We start from the raw sequence: 20,059 nt of genomic DNA, 5'->3' as shown, positions 1-20,059 counted from the left end.
GAATTGATACGGAAGGACTTCTTTAATCGATGACAAACATTTATGCTTCCCGCTTCAGAACTATTTGAATCATATTCATAACTGGATGAGTAACAAGAAAGCATCTTCTCTGAATCTGAACTCTCTGAAGCTATTGTTTTGTGTCTGGAGCAAGGCAAGACGTCATGGCGTGACGTCACGAACAAGGGGGCGGGACCTTCTGAAACTCGCCAACTCTGAGGTCATTTTGAATTAGTTTTGGGACACTTTATAATACATTTAATTTCTAAGCGCCTTTCAAAACTCTCAAGGACACTTTACAGTCATTTTATTGGTGTTTTGCAATTGACTAGAAATATCAGCCTGCGCGTCTTGGGTATTTTAGATGCTATAAAACGTTTTTCTGATGTCAGTTAGGAAACAAAAAAATGCTGTCGGTTGTCCTTTAATGATCTCCCAGACAGCCGCAGGTATGGAAGGCACCATGGATCTCTGGTTAAGACACAGTTTGCCAATATTCACGATATGGAAGCCATCCACGTCCTTTTCTGGAGTGATGGCGTTACACACTGCTTCGTCTATTAGCTATTAATTAGCTACCCCATTAGCTAGCTAGCTATCTTTCTATCTATTTGAGTTACTTCCGGGTTGAGTGAACGCTGGCGTGTGTGGCTGCCGCTGCTCACCCACAGAAAAAAACTTACTGTGTGACTGTAAAGTGACCTTAAGAGTTTTGAAAGGCGCTTAGAAATTAAATGTAAATGTATAAATCAGAATCAGAATCAGAATCAGAATACCTTTATTCGTCCCGCAATGGGGAAATTTGCAGTCCACAGCAGCAATTGAAGAGGGATGGGGTTGGGGTGGGAGTGAAAGGATAGAAAACAAGATATTCTAAGCATAACAAAATAAAAATGTCAACTGTATACTGTGCAAATGTAGATGTGAAAAAACCGTAAATAATTCACAAGGCATCTCAGTCATGCTTTCTGTCTCTGTTGGACAGTTTTTTGTGTTTTGATATTATAATTTAGAGGCATAAGACAAGGAATGATTTGTCCTAAGATCATTTTTAAATATTCAAGTATCAGACTTTAATTAAAATGTCAAAAAGTGGTTGCGTTTTGGTAACTGGAGAATGGCAGTTTTCTGTCAACTTTTAAGTTATTAGATCTGAGAAACGACCATGGATTTTTGACAGGAAAATAGACTTGAAAACCCTAGCATTCACTTCTCTGAAATAGCTGGTCTTCTATATTACCTTCCGACTGTGCCGGCATGTCCAGCTCTCATCCTCGCGGCCCTTTCTGTCCTGCCTGTTTTCCATCCCTCCCTGCTGCAAAACACCTGATTTAAAAAAAGGATAAGAAGAGCCAAATGAAAATCAAGCAGGACTGATACCCAGGGACGTTGAATCTGTACTCCCCTGGTTTTGAGCCATTCAACGAAGCCTTAGCCATGGCTATACTTCACAAACAAGTTAACAGAACCGTCCTCATATGATGCCACTTTTCATTTTTCCCACATTGATTTTTCATATGACAATCACATTAAATACATTTTACGTGTGTTTGTGTGTTTGTGTTTGTGTGTGTTTGTGAGAGAGAGCGACAGTGTGTGCGTATGTGCATACGTGAGTGTGTGTTTGCGTGTGAGAGTCTGTGTCATTGTGCGCCTTTCTCTGTGTTTCTCTTGGTGTGTGTGCATGCCAAAACTTCTGCAATGTGTGTCCAGGGGGCCACATTATTTCTTTAGTCTTCTATTCATTTTACAGTCAAAAGAATATCCAAGGAATGTGCAAGAAAACCGGGCAAGAAAATATGTAGGAAAGGAGGTATGTATTTTTACATGCACAATGATTTAGAGATAAAGAAACAGGGAGAGGAAGAAAGAAAAACAATGAAAGGAAATGACCAAAAAAATGTAATATGTGGTGCAGCAGAAAGCTACTTAGGTTAACCTTATTTTTAGTGTCACTGAGTTCACAATTGTAGAATCTATGCATAGCAGAGCCTCACTACACAACCCGCCATACCTCAATGCATGTAAATAATTATAACTAGCAATGATAATATTAATGACCACATTAAATTGATAAGAAGGTTTCTTCAGCTGTCACCTGTACTTCTTTAAAGATGTCGGATGTTTCGCTTCTTATCCAAGAGGCTTCGTCAGCGAACTAAACATTTTTGCTGGTAGTTTTGGCCCTATATATATATCCCTACTGTGCATTGACGACAATGAAGTAAAACCTTAGCGAAAGAAAATACAGTAAAGTCTCGTTATATCGATATTGTTTATATTGATAATACTGCTTATTACAACACTATTTTCATTTCCCGTGCACATTTCTAGTCTTTTTATGTATAATTAGTTCCGTTTAGTACGATTCGTGGTTTTTACGATAATCCGGTTACTACGGTGCTCTTTTTCATCTCCCGCCGGCCATTTTGCTATGTTTATATCGATACAAAAGATATTTAAGATGAATCAATATTTGCTTAGGGGTTTCTATACAGTAACACCATTATTGAAATCTGTATCGGTCGCGCCATTGGTCGACTTGGTCACGTGACTTGGTCACGCGAGTTTGTTACGTGACCAGCACCCGTGTAGCAGAGCCATTTTCATTTTCAGACGCCAGCTCGTGTGTAGCAGACGAGATTGAAGTGTTTGTGTTAAAAGGTAAAAATGGGAAGCAGAAGATTGATGACTTTTTTAAATTGCATACATAATACAGTAAGATGGAAGCGTTGCAGTTTCCCTCTTGTGTTATGTACATGCCCACTGTACTGTATGAATGCAATCGTTTTTTGCAACAATGTTTCTTGTTTTGTCCGCTGAAGCATGATGATTTTGAAAATTACTGTACATTCCATACTGTGTATTAAAGGACAACCGATGTCACTTTTTATTCAAATGCAAAACACCAATAAAAATGACTTCACGCCAAGACGTCTTGCATTACTTGTGAATCCAAACAATGGCTTCAGATTAAAGAAATTATGTGTGCCATTTTGAGGCAACATTGGGGTAACATCTCTCACCTAAAAAAAAGAGGCACAAAATGGCGAGCTCATGGCCAGCTCCGTTTCTTATATGGCGCTTGGATGCCCTCCTTTGGCGGCTTTTGTTAATGCAGTTCGGCGCAGGACGGATATATCGACATTTTTTCTAACTCCCGGGAATATCGATACAATGAGACTTTACTGTATATGGTTTGAAAGGAGAGTAAAAGAAGCTATTTTCATAAAACAGCAAAACCCTTCACTAAATCGCCATGATGCGATGAGGTTCAATTTGGATCGTTCGTACAACAGATCAACATAGGCTTAGTTATGCTGATGAGGTGATACCAGAGCAAATGGGGCATTCAGGCCAGTGGTAGACCCCATAATCAGGCAGGACAATAGAAGTAATCAGTGTAGCTGCAGGGAGTAGTCCTCTGCTCCCCCCCAACCTGAGAGCAGGGACCAATCATAGCAGAGTCTGGCACCGTCACATCTGGACAGTAGGGATATATAGAGGGCCAAAACTACCAGCAAAAATGTTTAGTTCGCTGACGAAGCCTCTTGGATAAGAAGCGAAACATCCGACACCTTCAAAGAAGTACAGATGACGGCTGAAGAAACCTTCTCATCAATGGACCACTCCTGTACGACTGAGAGCTTACACAGACGACCACATTAAATTGTTTTTCATTTTAGTTCTGCTGCCCTTTCTTTAAATTAATATTCTTTTTCAATCAAATAATGACAATGTTTTCATCAGTAAAATTAAGGGTATTGACGTTTCACTTAAAAATACTCTTTCTGTATTGTCTGGGAAATTAAATGAGGTTCATTTCAACTTAAATTATCTTGGAAGGAGTTAGTAAATAAGTAACTGGTCATGAAACATCCATTTTATTTCAGCGGTATGGATGCTCCCGCCTCTCTCCACTCACATCTTGATGTGATGTCAATAAAGGAACTGGACACAAATTTTACAGTCCAATTGTACAAAAATCATTGTCAAACTCTAGCTCTGCATCTGTCAGAGCTGGTCTCCCATCTTCCGACCAGATCGGTCGACCGTGCTCGCTGACAGAACTAGCTGCCACGGGTCTCGAAGAAATACATTTTGGGTTGCTAATTGTTTGAAAACTATGATTGATAATCCAAAAGATTCATTTGCACATCCCTACTCAAGTCTTCTACAACCTGTGAAAATATAAAACATTTTGGATTTTGTGCTACTAATAATTGCTATCATCATTAGCACTAATGCACTAAAAGCTAAAATATTGTGCTTAACACACTGATATTTTCAGAGATTGGAGTGTCCATAATTAAGGATGCATATCCAATTTTCTTGTCAGAATTGATCATGGTTATCGAACACGAGGAGATGTGTAGCGTTTTTACACCTCTACAATCAATGGTGACAGTCCTCTGCTGGAGCCAAGTAATCCTTGATTAAAGTCAACCATTTTATTTTAAACTCGGACCAAAACTCTTCCTCTTACAGGTCTGAATTAATGGGATGATTACTGTCAATTACACAGGTCTCCATGGTCCTGCTTAATGTAGCCAGAAAACAAGTAAAAAATCATTTCTGGATTATTTTGAAGGATATTTTTACACACATTTTTTAATACAGAAGTATTATGTACTGAAGGTGCCAATGTTCAGCCAATTAAAGCGTCCCTTTGTCATGTTGGAGAGCTGAGTAATATTTTGAAACAAACTGAAAAAACAACAAACAACAAAAATATTGATTAGCAAATACACAAAACCAACAAAGTCCAAACAAAAAATACTCTGCTTCAGGATTCATGAAAAACAAAGCCTAAACAAAAACTGCATGTAAAACGCAAGGTAAAAGAAAGTACAGATGAAATGACAACACACAACAAACCAAAGCAAGATCAAATGACTAAAATATGAAGGATACTAACAAAACCAGGAAGTTGGTGAGCAAGAATGACCATTAGAAGGTCTAGAAAACAACACTTCAGCATGAACAGAAAAGAAGCCCAATCATCTCACAAGAGACTAGTAAATAAATGGCAAGGCTTGAACAGGTTCCCCCGCAGGATGGGGACATCCTTCACTCGATTTGGAGCCGGAAAAAAAAAAACGCACACAGAACATGACAGTACCTCCCTCCCACTACGTGGCAGATGACCTATCTTAGAGAGATGAGCTGCATGAAAACAGTGGATAAATGATAGATTCAGGATCTGGAAGTAGGCTATCCATTCATGCATATCTGGACCGTAGCCTTCCCAGTCAACCAGATACTGCACACCCTGTCTTGTCATTTGTAATTTAACTACTATGTACACAGGGTCGCCATCAACAATAGATGAATAGAAGTCGATAGATGGGTAGGCGAAAATGCCATTGAAATGGAGCAGTGACACATGAAATACAGGATGCACTTTTACAGGGTGAGGGGAGGCGGAGTTTGACAGAAACTCACAATATTCAATAATATATACAATAATAATAATAACGATACATTCCTGCATTTAGTTCTATACTCTTGGCGTTCCATTTCTCTCTTCTCCTACGGACACACCTCCCTGCTCTCCTTCGACCAACAGTAGTCCATTTAACACTGGCACGCTGAAGGTCAACAGTGCCAATGGTGGCCGTTGCTAACCCGGGCCTCGACCGATCCGGTATGGGATTCAGAGGTTTGATTCGCATATTCGTTTTGGCCAAAATAATGACAAATCAAAGAACGTGATCCTCATAGTACTCCCAGCATTCTCCAGGTGCAACAGCGCTGAGTGGAGGAGGTAGATAATGTCGTCCTCCACACCGATGCTGGGCTGGTAATCAAACCTTAGCGGGTCCAGTGATGAGCTCGCCAGTAGTCGTAGGTGGGCGAGGACCAGTCTCTCCAGAGTCTTCATCAAGTGAGACGTCAGCGCCACCGGTCTGTAGTTGTTGAACTCCTTTGGGTGGGGGATCTTGGGCACCGGGACCAGTCATAAAGCTTTTCACAGCTGTGTGACTCTGCCCAGCTTCAGGTTCCGGTTAACATGTGCTGGACAATGACACATAGCTTGTCGCAGCAGATCCTGAGGAGTCAGGAACTGATGTTGTCCGGACCTGCTGCCTTCCGCACTTTCATCCTCAGTTTGTTCCTCACATGGGCGGTTGTGACAGACAGGCAGGAACAAGGAGGCAGAGTGGTGGTTTAGGACATGGCGTAAGTTGAGAGGGCAGCTGTATGTTGCTGGATGCTGGTCATGAGAGGGCGCAGGGAGGCGAGGTCCACAGTTAGTGGGTGCACGTGCAGCTATAAGTGGTGTTGAGGGTGGGCGTGATGTGCCCAGATTGCACCATTTGTCATTCACAAAGTCAGCAATTCGCACTCCTTTCCAAATATGCACAGCTTCCCACGCATATGCGCTGTTGAAAAATCACTCTCCTTGCTAACGTAAGAAGCCAGAGGAGGTCGCCCAACACACACGCTCGGAATTCGGCGGACACAAAAGGAAAAAAGTCTCAAAGAGGCAGTGGTGGTGTGGTCCGACGCGGCGTTCTCGTCGCGCTGACCTCAGGGTCAGGCCCGAGTGCCGACAGCCGACCCGCCTTGGCATTTTCCCTGGACATCGTCGGGGGAACCCTCAACCGGCGCCGACGCCCACCTGCCTCTGCGTAGGTGAACACTCCCCCCCGCCATGCCATTGTGGCAGATAGCAACACCATCACACGCTGGCTGGCCAAAATTGTCGTACGCCTTTGTGAAGAAACAGTTATTTTGTATCCTCATTTTGTGAAATGGTGTAATATTCTCTAAGATAAATGAGGCATGCTGAATGTTGAGCGGATCTGGCAACACAGCCACAACACTACATATGGTCCTTTGACAGCGATAAAAAATAGTTCTTATACAATGCTGAGAGAAGCGTTTGATCTCTGTGCTCCGGCACATAAACATTCTACTTGTTCAAACTAAACAAGAAGGGCCGTCTCGAGTCTTTATTCTACCAAATGCATTGCAAACACGCAACAGATATCAACAGCTTTGCTGGGCTGCAACCGTGGCAGTCCCAGCCGGAGAATTAAAAAAAGGGTCTGGCGGTCGTGGTAAAAAGTACGGGTGGTCGTAACTCGCACCAGTCGTAAATCGGATGTTACCTGTATATATACTGTGTATATATATTTCCCATATGCCTCCTTCTCCCATATGGGAGAAGTGGGCCACATATAACAGCAGTGCACAATAGCTGGTGAGTCTGAAAGAGGAGCACAGTAACCTCCCTGAATAGAACCCACTTACCATCACAGTAGCAGACATACAAGAAAGAGCCTCCGGTATGAAAAGGCATGGATATGGTCCACATCGACTGGCTAAAGAAGCTCACAAAACTCCATGAGCGCCTAGCAGCACAAATTAACCAGTTGCTGATGGATGGGACCCACCCAGGATGGCGAACCGAAGGGCGAACAATCCTGATCATGAAGGATCCCACAAAGTGTGCAGTTCCATCCAAGTATCGGCCAATAACCTGTCTCTCCACAAAATGGAAGCTCATGCCAGGCATAATTGCGGCTAAAATAAGTGGACAAATCAATCAATACATGAGTAAAAACAGAAAGGCATTGGTAGAGATACCAGAGGCGCCAAACATCAGCTGCTGGTTGACAGAACAGTCGGACAACACTGGAGGTCTGTGCACAGCCTGGATTGATTACAAGAAAACCTAGGATTCGATACCACACACATGGATCACTGAATGCTTGGAGGTGTATAAGGTCAACAGGACCCTAAGATCCTTCATTGCAAACTTGATGGGGATGTGGAAAACCACACTTGAAGTCATTGGCAAGCCACATACGCAAGTGTCCATTAAATGTAGCATATACCAAGGTGACATACTCTCCCCACTCCTGTCTGCATTGGACTGAGCCCCTTCAGCCAAGCAATCGCCAAGACAGGCAATGGATACTGCCTCAGAAATTGAGCTACGATCAGTCACCTCCTCTACATGGATGACATAAAGCTGTATGCTAAGAGCGAAAGGGACATAGACTCCCTGATCCACACAATCAGGATCTACAGCAGTGATATCGGAATGTCATTCGGGCTGGAGAAATGTAGTCGGATGGTGACTAAGAGGGGCAAGGTAGTCCACACTGAAAGGGTCTCATTACCTGAAGGAATAATAGCAGACATAGAAAACAGCTACAAGTACCGTGGTATACCACAAACCAATGGCAACCTCGAATTAGCAACAAGAAAAGCGGCTAAGACCAAATACCTCCAGCGGGTGAGGCAATGGAAACAATCTCAAATTAAAATCATGTCATCGCTACAACAGTCAAATCTTCATGGCATCCTGGATGGTGATCACCAGGATGATGAGGAGGGACGAAATTGTTTGTAGCATTTGTCGCAAGCAGGCCCCAGGGTGTGGTACGGATGAGCTGGTGAATGGGAAAAGGTGTGTGATCTGTCGGCTGCAGTGATGTGCATCGGGAATCTTCTTGACGAACGGTGTGGTGTCCTCGCGAGTCCAGACGAAGCTTGTAGCTGCTAAGACGGGTAGCAGCTCCGCAACCGGTCCATCCCACTTTGGCGTGGCCCACGTCATCTTCTTCAGACCGCAGCTCCGTCCTGTGGAGAACAAAAGAAGACTTGTGCCAGGTCACATGTCGAAGGGATGGTTTCATTCTGAACATCACACTTTCTTGCCGTTTCTTTCCCTATCAAAATCTGTCTCATCGTTTAGGCTCTGCAATGCATTCTCTCACAGAAATGGCAGACATTGTTATTGTTAGGTGTTAGTTAGTATGTGTTAGTGGAGGGGTGCTCACACTTTTTCATCATACGAGCTACTTATAAAAACAACCAAGTCAAAATGCAAAAATGCAAAACATAATTATTTTCAAATGTTTTAAGGATTCTTTGTATGTACAATGTATGTTGATGTACCTTGCATAACTGAATAAGCCAATATTGCACAACACACATAATAACTACATATACATAACATCATAAATAACTATTAACTTTTTTTGTAATTACCTGAGTTTACTTTGATGACTTGCACTGAATTGAATCAGCCAGGGATGCATAGTCCGGACAGTAGCTGCTGACAGCCAGCCTCAAGCACATTTCCAAATAAATGTTCATCATTCATGGTGGAACGGTACTTGGACTTAATGATCTTCATGTAGGAAAAGGCTGACCCACATAAATAAGTGGAGCCGAATAATGCAGTCAAGAAGGTAGCACATTTCCTCATGTTGGGGTACCTGAAGCCCTGGAGTGTGAGTGTTCTCACTGCTTCAGCAGTGAGAACACTCACAATCTCCGATGTCTTTCCACATTTGCTGAGTTAAATCCATGGCTTCACAGCGCCCTGTAACTGTATGTCTTGACAGCTGCAGAGCTTTGATTGAAGATAATATCTATAATATAAGTCTCTGAACAAGGAGTCAGCTGCTTCCACGAATGCTTCTTTTATCATCTCTCCATCTTGGAAGGTCTTATTTTTTTTAACGATGGCGTGACTCACCCGGAACAATGCTTTGGTGGCGGCTTTCGCTTTTGAAGTATGTTGAGTGAAAAATGACTGCTGTCCGGACAACTGGGATTTTAGTTCGTCCACCGTTCTTCTCAGCTGGCTTTTCGGCGGGAAGTCAATGTCGTATTTTCCATGAACAGTCCGAAAATGCCGCTCCACATTTTCCCATTCCGTATGAAAGTAATATGTTTTTCCCCCTTACTTGATCCAGCTTTTTCATTTTGATCACCATATGTTTTACCAAGGGCTTAAAATCTGAGGTAATTCGCTGTCTAGCTTGTAAATTTCGCTGCAATTAGCGCTGTTGTTTACGCATACACGGCCACCTAAAGGTAAAAATTCAGTTGTCATCTGAATGGTTGCCCTGTTTGATAGGCTGACAAATGTTTTTTTTACTGTCACGCTGCGATCGACCAGTACTACCTCCGCGATCGACCAGTAGATCGCGATCGACGTAATGAGCACCCCTGTGTTAGTGGTTAGTGAGTCTGCATTTCTGGAGGGCACCACTTTCTTGGGGAATGACGTTGCAGCCAACATCACTCATCACCAAAAGTGAACATTTTGATGATCTGAGCTATCGTCACTCCCCCCTGTTGAGACATGAAAAGTCTCAATTTGCCAACTGGGAACGTGTTTGCGTGGAACACGATCCGTATTTGACATTGCACAGATTATCAATTTGCATAAAACCATTTGTCAATCATCGGTCAAAAATTTTGGAGACCAAATTTTGGCATGTCACCACAACAACAAATTTTGGCATGTCACCACAACGAACAGCCCAGGACAGAACTGGCCCTCTTGACCAGGCGCTTCAGTCTTTTCCTGTCCCGACTGGTGATGCTGCCTGACCAGCAGACAATGCCATTGTGGATGGCTGAAGCAACCACAGAGTCATATAAAGTCTTCAGGAGTGACTCCTGAACCCCAAAATACCCCAGTTTCCTGTCCCTTTTTGATTAGAACATCCATGTTTGTATTCCAGTCCAGTAACACCCAGGCACTTGTTGGAGGTCACCCTCTCTATGTCCGTACCCTGGATGTCCAACGGTGCAGGGGAGGACTGTTTCCTGCGGAGATACACAACCTACTCCTTGGTTTTCTCAGTGTTGATCTGGAGGTGATTCTGCTGGCACCAGACCACGAAATCCCTGGTCAGTCCCCTGGACGTCCGATGATCTTCTATAATGAGGCCGACAATAGCCTATATATAGTCATCAAAGAGCTTCTGAAGGTGGCAGTTTGGAGTTTTGTAATTGAAGTCCGAGGTGTAGAGAGCGAACAGGAATGGAGCCGGGACTGTCCCTTGTGGCGCTTTAGTGCTGCTGAGAAGCCTGTCCGACTCACAGTTCATTGCCCTCACATAATGTGGCCGGTTTGTGAGGTAATCAGTAATCCAAAGTGTGAGGTGGTAGTCAACTCCGGCATGCCGCAGCTTGTCCCCCAGTAGATTGGACAGTATGGGGTTGAAGGCACTGGAGAAATCAAAGAACATGATCTTCACCGTGCTCCCAGCAGTCTCCAGGTGCAGCTGCGTGGAGTGGAGGAGGTAGATGAAGGTGTCCTCCACACCGATGCTGGGCTGGTAGTCAAACTGTAGCGCGTCCAGTGATGAGCTCGCCAGCGGTGGGAGAGGATGAATCTCTCCAGCATCTTCATCAGGTGAGACGTCAGCGTCACCGGTCTGTAGCTGTTGATCTTCTTCAGGTGGGGGATCTTCGACTCCGACCAGGCGTGACATTTTCCAAAGCTGTGGAACTCTGCCCAGCTTCAGGCCCAGGTTGAACATGTGCTGGACATTGACACACAGCTAATCGGAGCAGGTCCTGAGGAGTCGGGAACTGATGTTGTCCGGACGTGCTGCCTTCCTTAATTTCACCCTCCTCAGTTGGTTCCTCACCTGCGCGGTTGTGACAGATCGGCAGGAACAAGGAGGCAGAGTAGCAGCTGAGAGTGTGGCAATGGTTGAGCGGGCAGTTGTTCGTTGCGGGAAGCTGGACAACCTTCTCACACATCCGCTGTAAATTATCTTTTTTGCACTACTGCAATGTTATTTTGGTTTGTAACATCTGATTCCCTATTTTAAATTTATCTGTCTGAATTTTCCATTCCTGTGCACATGCCCACATGCACTTAACAGCTCCTCCAAGCGGAGCTATTGATTTTACCACTACCCCAAACAAAACCTTAATCAAATCATGGACACCAGCGGTCTTTTCGACCCATGTCTCAGGACCGGAACTCCCGGCTTGCAACAACTTATCAGCTGCCGTTTTCCACGGCACTTCCCCCCACCCGGGAACAACTCTGCTCTCCGCGACGGGCTCAAACATTTCTCTCACTGAGTCTCTCCTTTTTTTTCCAAAAAGAATCCTGTTCGTGACACCAAATGTTTTATGAAAATGCCTTATTACAGGTTCGGAGAGATCACAGCAGAGAAATGACCACAAACAATGACTGTATATATATAGATATGTATTTATTGATAAAACACAGCAATTTACAGCATTTACCGATCATGAGTAATTACGCTAGACACAAACTGTCACCTCTATGCCCCCACGTAAAGACTCCAACATCATGGTTAAGATCCAGAATAGTATACCTTACCGTTGACAGAGGGCGGAGAGCCGGCAAAAACACCCCGGTAGAGTAATCTGGACTGGAAAACCCAAAGCTGGACAATCGTGCACAGTTCACAGCAGACTCTATAACTGGGTTCGTTCAGTAGGACAGCAATTCAAATTTACATTTGCGGTTTCTCCTTCTTCAACCCCCGATCGGGTGAGGAGAACTTGCATATTGCATCCACAAGAGTCTGCTTCCCGCTGCCTGCATTCCGGTCTGCTCATACAAGTTGGAAGCCCTCCAACTCAACATATGTGTCCAGAGTGATTGTCGGTAGCCATGTCTCTGTGACGAGTAGCAAGCTGGCTTCCCTGTACTCCTTCTGGTGTTGCGTTGCGCTGATAGCTAGTCCATCTTGTTTGAGAGTGATCTCACATTTTCCATGACGACGGACAGGAGAACATGTCGGCAAACCTGTAACAGAATGATAGGAAGAAGAAAGTTTGGAGAAAAAACTGAAACAGCACATGAGTCAAAGCACAACACATCGTCAATGAAATATGGTGGAGGCAGCGTGATGGAATGGGCCTGCATGGCTTCTTTTTTCCCCCATTGAGCCTGGCATGTTCTCGACACACCTCACAGCCTCATATGTCGCGCATATATCAATGCCTGGCAAAAATACATTTGTTTTGCCGAAGAATACCACATGCCACCCTGTTGTTTATCAGTGATAGAAGAGAGCACATCATTTTCGGACTAACGGGAGCCAAATTTTCCACAAATAGAACTTTCAAAACTCTTCTTTTAAAATATTTTGGACTCATTCAATTGTGACTCAAGGGATTCATGGTGCTCCGTCGATGCATGGCTCGGCTGTGGTATTGATAACCACGGCGGCGGTGGAGTGTTACATTCGCAGTCTGTCATTGGATGAGACGGAGCAACATGCTAAAACATCAGTCAAATCATATTCCCCAAGAAAATATTAAATTTTTTAAGATCATTACCCTGCGGAAGCGTCATGGGAATCCGTCAGCGACCATCTAATCCCACAACTGGCTGTATACATCACGGAATTCCCTCACTCACCGGGCTAATTTTTTGTTCATGGGCATCAATATATACACTCCCAAAAGTTGTCCCCCCGAGAACACCATGTTCCCAAGATTCTTCACCCGAGTCGGGGATGAGAACTGGAATATCCGTGCTTTGAAGCACACGTCTGCTTTGCGATTTCAATTCAAAGGTTGTGAATTCCATGGGTCACGGTTTGCAAGGTGGTGATGGTGGTGGATCCCAAAAAAAGCAGGCAAGAGGGAGCAGCTGGGTGTAATTGACAAATTGTATTAAAATAAATTCAGCAGGAACAAAATCTCAAACATCAAAGCCATCTGAACAGTAAAGTACAAAGTATTAAAGGCAACCATGAGTAAAAATCTGCCAAGATGGAACAAACCTGACAGGGTGAAGCAAACACATACAATGACCCGACAACGTCCTTTTAACTGCCACTGATCGGAACGACCAACACCTGTGCAGGTGCAGGCTGGGCCGAGAGCGCCACCTGTCGGTCGCCAACCAGATCGTGACAGCCAAGACCCAGAATAAGCGTATCCCTACCGACTATCTCCGTGGCCCAATCTGCTCCCATATACTTGCTCAGCTCACTAAGGAATTGCTATTCTGTATATATTTGGGATGCAAGATAAGCAAAATTTTAACCAATAACAATACATTTCGTGTTTTGTAAGGCTGGTACCGACACTGATATATATTTATTTTGTATACTACAAATACATGTCTTGATGGAGTTTAAAAGAATAAAATGTTGGGATCATGCCGTCTTGCCATCTTTATTTCGTGGGGTCAGGGAATGAATGTAAAAAAGACACGGAGAATGTACAGTCGCTTGTTTTGCTGAACTCTTGCCACTTTTGAACTCTTGCATAATATCAAAGGCTCTATTGCACATTTTTCTTATTTAAGAGGCTGAGTGTGTTTTATATATATTTAATATGTGGAAACAAAAACAGGGCAGCATGGTTGTCCATTGGTTACCACCTCTGCCACACATTACAGAGTTCCATGGTTCCATTCCGTGTGGAGTTTGGATGTTTTGTTGTTGTTGTTGTTTTTGCTCTGGTTTCCTCCCACAATCCAAAAATACGCATGGTAGGTTGATTGAAAACTCCAAATTGTCCCGTGGTGTGATTGTGTGTGTGAATGTTTTTTTTCTATGTGCGCTGGTGGGCAGACCAGTAGTCTTGACTACTGGGCTGCCCCCTTAGCATGCCCGCTTCACAGTGCCGAGGTCGTGAGTTCCGGTCTGGCCTCCGTGTGTGGAGTTTGAATGTTCTCCCTGGGCCATCGTGAGTTTTATCTGGGTCCTCCGGTTTCCTCTCACATTCCAAAAACATGCATGGCAGGCTGATTGTTCAGTCCAAATTATCGCTCGGTGTGACCGTGAGTGTGGATGGTTGTTTGTCTTTGTGTGCCTGTGGCGTCACACGTGTGTATGATTTTGAAGTGCGCCTTTTCAACCCTTTCATGTGTTTCAATTCCTTGATCTCCTTGATGTGCGTCTCACCCTGACGCATAGCACACGCTTGAAAATGGTATAAAAGGAGCTGTCGCGGGACAGAGAGATTGGTCGAACCACGGGGCAGAATCATCTCAGACTCATCTCGGACTCAGACTCAAAGAGACACAGCTCGCAGAGACCTGCTCAGCATCGCACGGAGTTTCACAGCACGACTTGCTCGACTCCACGCCACGATCAAGCTCTGCGCGCCACCTGCCTGGGAGATCTGACAACGAACCTACTTACAAATAAAGAGAACCATCAAACTCTTTATGCCCTGCGATTTGCTGGCAACCAATTCAGGTCATCCCCTGCCGACTGTCCGAAAAGAGAACCATCAAACTCTTTATTGGCGAGCCAGCCAGGAGGGTTTTTTCCCTCCTCCTCAGCCCAATCAACTCTCCAAATGGAAAGAACCAGATTTCCCAGCCGCCCCTGATCCCGGCATCTTCACAGCATGACCCCTCGAGCCGAGCTCCCGATGGGCCGCCACCGCCCGTGGGCGCCCCGACCCCACCGTGAAACCTGTCGCACCCTGATAGCCAACATCGTCCAATTCGCCTGGCGACTCTGCAACTAGCTGCATCGTATATGTCCACGATCGGACATCGTTGGACATCGCTTATGTCCACGATCGGACATCATATATGTCCACGATCGGACATCGTCCGACATCGCTTATGTCCACGATCGGACTTCAGGAAGACGCTTCATGGCCAACTCGGCCGCCGATGTCAGCGTGCTTCCTCAGCGTCCTGCAGAGCGCCAGGGCAGCGCGATCAACGCCACCGTCGCCAATGACCGGCCTGTCCGTGCCCGGCAGCATGACCAACCCCACGCTTCTTCGTCCTCACAATCCCTCATCGATCGACTCAAACTGGCAGTCGTAGAGCACCCTTTGCCGTGCTCCCGTACAACGACTTCAGGTACCACGAAACTTCCTCGGCAACCACCCCACCGACGCCTGTCATGCCCGGTGACCGTCATCTTGCTTGGCCTCACCATGTCGCAGAATGGCTTTTGTTTTTATTTCTTTTTCCTTCATCGCTTTCACCGACTTCGGATCCAGGAGGGGAGCCCTGTGGCGTGACACGTGTGTATGATTTTGAAGTGCGCCTTTTCAACCCTTTCATGTCTTTCAATTCCTTGATCTCCTGCGTCTCACCCTGACGCATAGCACACGCTTGAAAATGGTATAAAAGGAGCTGTCGCGGGACAGAGAGATTGGTCGAACCACGGGGCAGAATCATCTCAGACTCATCTCGGACTCAGACTCAAAGAGACACAGCTCGCAGAGACCTGCTAAGCAGCGCACGGAGTTTCACAGCACGATTTGCTCGACTCCACGCCACGATCAAGCTCTTCGCGCCACCTGCCTGGAGATCTGACAACGAACCTACTTACAAATAAAGAGAACCATCAAACTCTTTATGCCCTGCGATTCGCTGGCAACCAATTCAGGTCATCCCCTGCCTACTGTCCGAAAACGGCTGGGATAGGCTCTAGCAGAACCGTAACCCGAGTGAGGAATAAGCGGTATGGATGGAAGGATGCATACTGGCCAAGCACGTCCTCGAGTCACCTACCATGAATGTGTTTAAAGGACAACCAACACCGTTTTTTGTTTCCTAACTCAAATCAGAAAAATGTTTTATAGCATCTAAAATACCCAAAACACGCAGGCTGATATTTTTAGTGAAATGTAAAACACCAATAAAAATAAATAAAAGTGTCCCAAAACTACTTCAAAAGGATCCCGGAGATGCCGAGTTTCAGAAGGTTCGTGATGTCACGCCAGGACGTCTTGCCTTTCGCTACAATCAAGACAATGGCTTCAGATTCAGAGAAGATGCTTTGTTGTTACTCATCCAGTTATGAATATGATTCAAATAGTTCTGAAGAGGAAAGCATAAAAGTTTGCAATCGATTAAAGAAATCCTTCCGTATCAATTTGAGCCGTCAGGACTCCAATGTAGCGTCCCAGAAAATGGACAAGATGGCGCCCAAGCTCCGTTGGAAATGGGCTGATTTGTCTGCTGGGAATTTGTGTCAACTAGTATCAAATAGTAGTCTTGGTGCAACAGACAACGATTCACCATCACATTATTTATGTATTTTCCTTCTAATTTTGCCATCAACATGGATCAACACAAAGTTTTCAGAGCAAACAAAGTACCCAAAATGCATTCCTGATGTGACATCACGTCAGGAATCGTCACCAGAATCAGAATCAGAATCATCTTTATTGCCAAGTATGTAGAACACACAAGGAATTTGTTTCCGGTAGAACACGCTGCACTAGTATCGTCGTCAAAAAACTGCTAAGTGGCACTATACAGTTCCATTTTGGCTACTGTTCAAAGAGTTCAAAGAGTTCAAAGAGTTAATGGCTTAGGGGAAGAAGCTGTTTAAATGTCTGCTGGATTTGGTGCGCATGAATCGGTAGCGCCTGCCTGAGGGGAGTAGCTGGAAAAGGTGGTGGGCAGGGTGCGGAGGGTCCAGTAGGATTTTCTGCGCCCTAGTTTGGATTCTTGCAGTGTGCAAGTCCTCGAGAGTGGGTAGGGCGGTGCCAACTCAAAAACAAGACTTCCTGAATATTCAGCACGAGTCTTCTCATCTCATCTCATTTTCCGTACCGCTTATTCCTCATTAGGGTCGCGGTGGTTGCTAGAGCATATCTCAGCTGTCTTCGGGCACGAGGCGGGGGACACCCTGAATTGGTTGCCAGCCAATCGCAGGGCACACAAAGACATACAACAGTCACTCTCACACTCACACCTAGGGACAATTTGGAGTGGTCAATCTGCCTACCATGCATGTTTTTGGAGTGTGGGAGGAAATCGGAGGACTCGGAGAAAACCCACGCGGGTCCGGGGAGAACATGCAAACTACACACAGGGAGGCCGGACCGGGACGCGAACCGGCAACCTCTGCACTGTGAAGCCGGTGTGCTAACCACTCGACTACCGACCGCCCTCAGCACGAGTCTTTCTTGTTACTCATCCAGTTATGAATACGCTCGTAAAATACGTAAAATACGCTCAGTAGAAGTCATTTCAAGTGATTTTATAAATTATGGACACAACGGAGGTGTCGGTTGTCCTTTAAGTGTCTGCATGTGTGTTCGTCCGCATTTGAGTGCACACTCACACAGAAGTGACCAAGCTGGTTGACAGATAGGAGAGGGAACGAGCATGAGCGAATATTGATATTGTGGTGAACATTAAGACCATACCTCTCACCCAGCAGGCATACAGAAGGGGGCATGTTTAGGTGAAAGTTTGTTGGCATACCTTTTGGACTCCAGAGGGCTGCACAGACCTTTCAAAGATTGATGGAATCCGTGTTGCACGGCCTTGATTTTGTCAGTGATGGATGACCCCCACCTCGCACAGTTAAGGCACTGCAGGAGTTTTTGGGCATGGTTAATTTTTACAAACTGTTCTTTCCTCGCGCAGCTCACCTCCTGCATCCCCTTTCCAATGCCTTGAGAAAGAAGAAGGCGAATAATCCTTTCGAGTGACTTTTCACCAAGCTAAGGACGCTCTCGCAAGTAAAGCCTTCCTGATCCACCCGATCTCGACCACCCAAGTGGCTTTGACGACCAATGCAGCTGATATTGTTGTGGGAGGGGTGGTTGAGCAGCTGGTGGAGAACATATGGCAGCCTCTTGCGTTTTTCAGGCATATGCTGCAGCATAACGGATGCAAGTATAGCGTTTTTTACAGAGAGGTGCTGGCAGTATATCTTGGGACGCACTATTTTTGTTTCCTTCTTTAGGGACGCCGCTTTACTGCTTATGTGGATCATAGGCCACTTAAATTTGCAATGTCAAAAGTTACTGAACCGTGGTCGGCCCGACAGATACTGCACTTAGCGGCCATTTCTGAATTTACAACTGACACTTGGCATGTGACCGGAAAGTGTAACCCTGTTTCTGATTGTTTGTCTTGCATAATTGTACAGTACAGTATGTCCGGTCCAGTTCGGGTTGATTTTTTCTTAGAAATGGTCGCTGCCCATTCTGAGGAACCTGACATCCGTAAACTCAAGGCGGGAGGTTCAGCTCTTAAGCTTTAGGAAGTAGTAGAGCGTGAGGGAGCTTCCGCTCTCCTCTGCGATGTGTCTACGGCTCATACTTGTCCGATGGTTCCGTTGGAATGGGATCACAGAATTTTTTTATTCAATCTATTCCCTCTAACACGCATTCAGGTGTCAGTAAAGCTGCTTGGGGTCAAATTTGGCAGGCCTAGTTTACAAAGGGATGTCAGGAGGTGGGCAGCTGCATGCGGGACATGTCAGTGCACCCAAGTTCATAGACACTCTTGGGTGAACCTTAAACCTTTTCTGATTCCGGGCAGGTGATTTGACCACATCCATGTAGACCTAGTTTCCCCCAAACCGTCACAGGGTTTCACACATCTTCTCACTATGGTAAGGCAGAGCACTAGATCCTCCCGTTCACTTGTCGTCCACGACTTCGTCAGATAAAGCCCGTGCATTTCAGTCGCGCGTCTTGAAATGGCATTCAATATCACTTTGGACAGGGCTGCCCCAGTTGGTATCGTAGCTCTGGTCGGCCATGGCGGAGTCATGGTAGGTAGACCTCACTGCTGCCTACCACCCATAGACTCATCGGTTGTGCAAACTTTTTCACCTGTCGCGAAAAGCTGCGCGATGAAACAGTAACTCGGTCCACTATCTTCCGTGGGTTTTCCTCGGGCTGCATTCGGCTCCAAAAGACCCTAGCTATAGCCACTTTCGAAGCCTACATCCTCACTGAAGAGTTCAGTGGCGTTCTCCCACTCTTGTCTCACTTGGGTCGCCTACCCGACTAGTTTCACCTGTGTCATCTGTGTAGTCGTGGCAGGCTAGTAAGCACCGTATTAAGTTTTCATTTTGATTGTCCTTCTGGGTGTTCTGTGTCGCAAACACTAGGACCATGCCTTTCACTCCGCAGGCATACAGTAGGAGATGTGTTTAGGTGAAGTATGGTTTTTTTTGGGGAGCACATTTTTTGTTATTGTTCAGATCCATTTGTAAGCAGTCATGGAATAAAGATAAACCTACAGTCAATCATGTGTGCTCCTTTTTGACTGCCACTATGTTATGTAAATGAACATGTATGCTTTTCTTCACTTATCCTTGGTCCTCTGGTTTGTTAATGTTGCCTCCACCTACTACGACACTTATTAAAGCCAACAATAATTTACGGATGTCTTCCTGGTCATTGCACTGCGTTGAAAGTGCAGTGAATACAGTTGTAAAGGTAAAGTCACGGCTTTGTCTTCTTCGCTCGTTCATGGCTACCATTTGCAGACCACTGAGTTTGTGCCATGGCCTTCAGCTCAAGGTTAACCCGGAAAAAGCCTTGGCTGTGACTGTCTTTCAGA

General features: G+C 45.2%; 1 protein-coding gene across 5 annotated transcripts in view; it reads left to right on the top strand.

Moving 5' to 3' along the window:
• nlgn1 (neuroligin 1) overlaps positions 1-20,059 on the top strand; it is a 93,577-nt gene that overhangs the window by 22,172 nt on the left and 51,346 nt on the right. For 3 of the 5 annotated variants that reach the window (XM_089001874.1, XM_089001872.1, XM_089001876.1), the window contains exon 3: positions 1,754-1,813. The exons of the other annotated variants lie outside the window; for them this stretch is intronic. In XM_089001874.1, the coding sequence (XP_088858000.1) occupies positions 1,754-1,813 (60 nt within the window). The remainder of the gene's footprint in view (positions 1-1,753; positions 1,814-20,059) is intronic. 5 annotated transcript variants of the gene reach the window in all.

Source organism: Hippocampus bargibanti, linkage group LG07 (assembly GCF_051943395.1).
Source record: "Hippocampus bargibanti isolate YZ-2025 linkage group LG07, ASM5194339v1, whole genome shotgun sequence".
NCBI classification, from domain to species: Eukaryota; Metazoa; Chordata; class Actinopteri; order Syngnathiformes; family Syngnathidae; genus Hippocampus; species Hippocampus bargibanti.
Note: the sequence above shows the minus strand (reverse complement) of the source record. Positions and strands in the feature narration are given on the sequence as shown.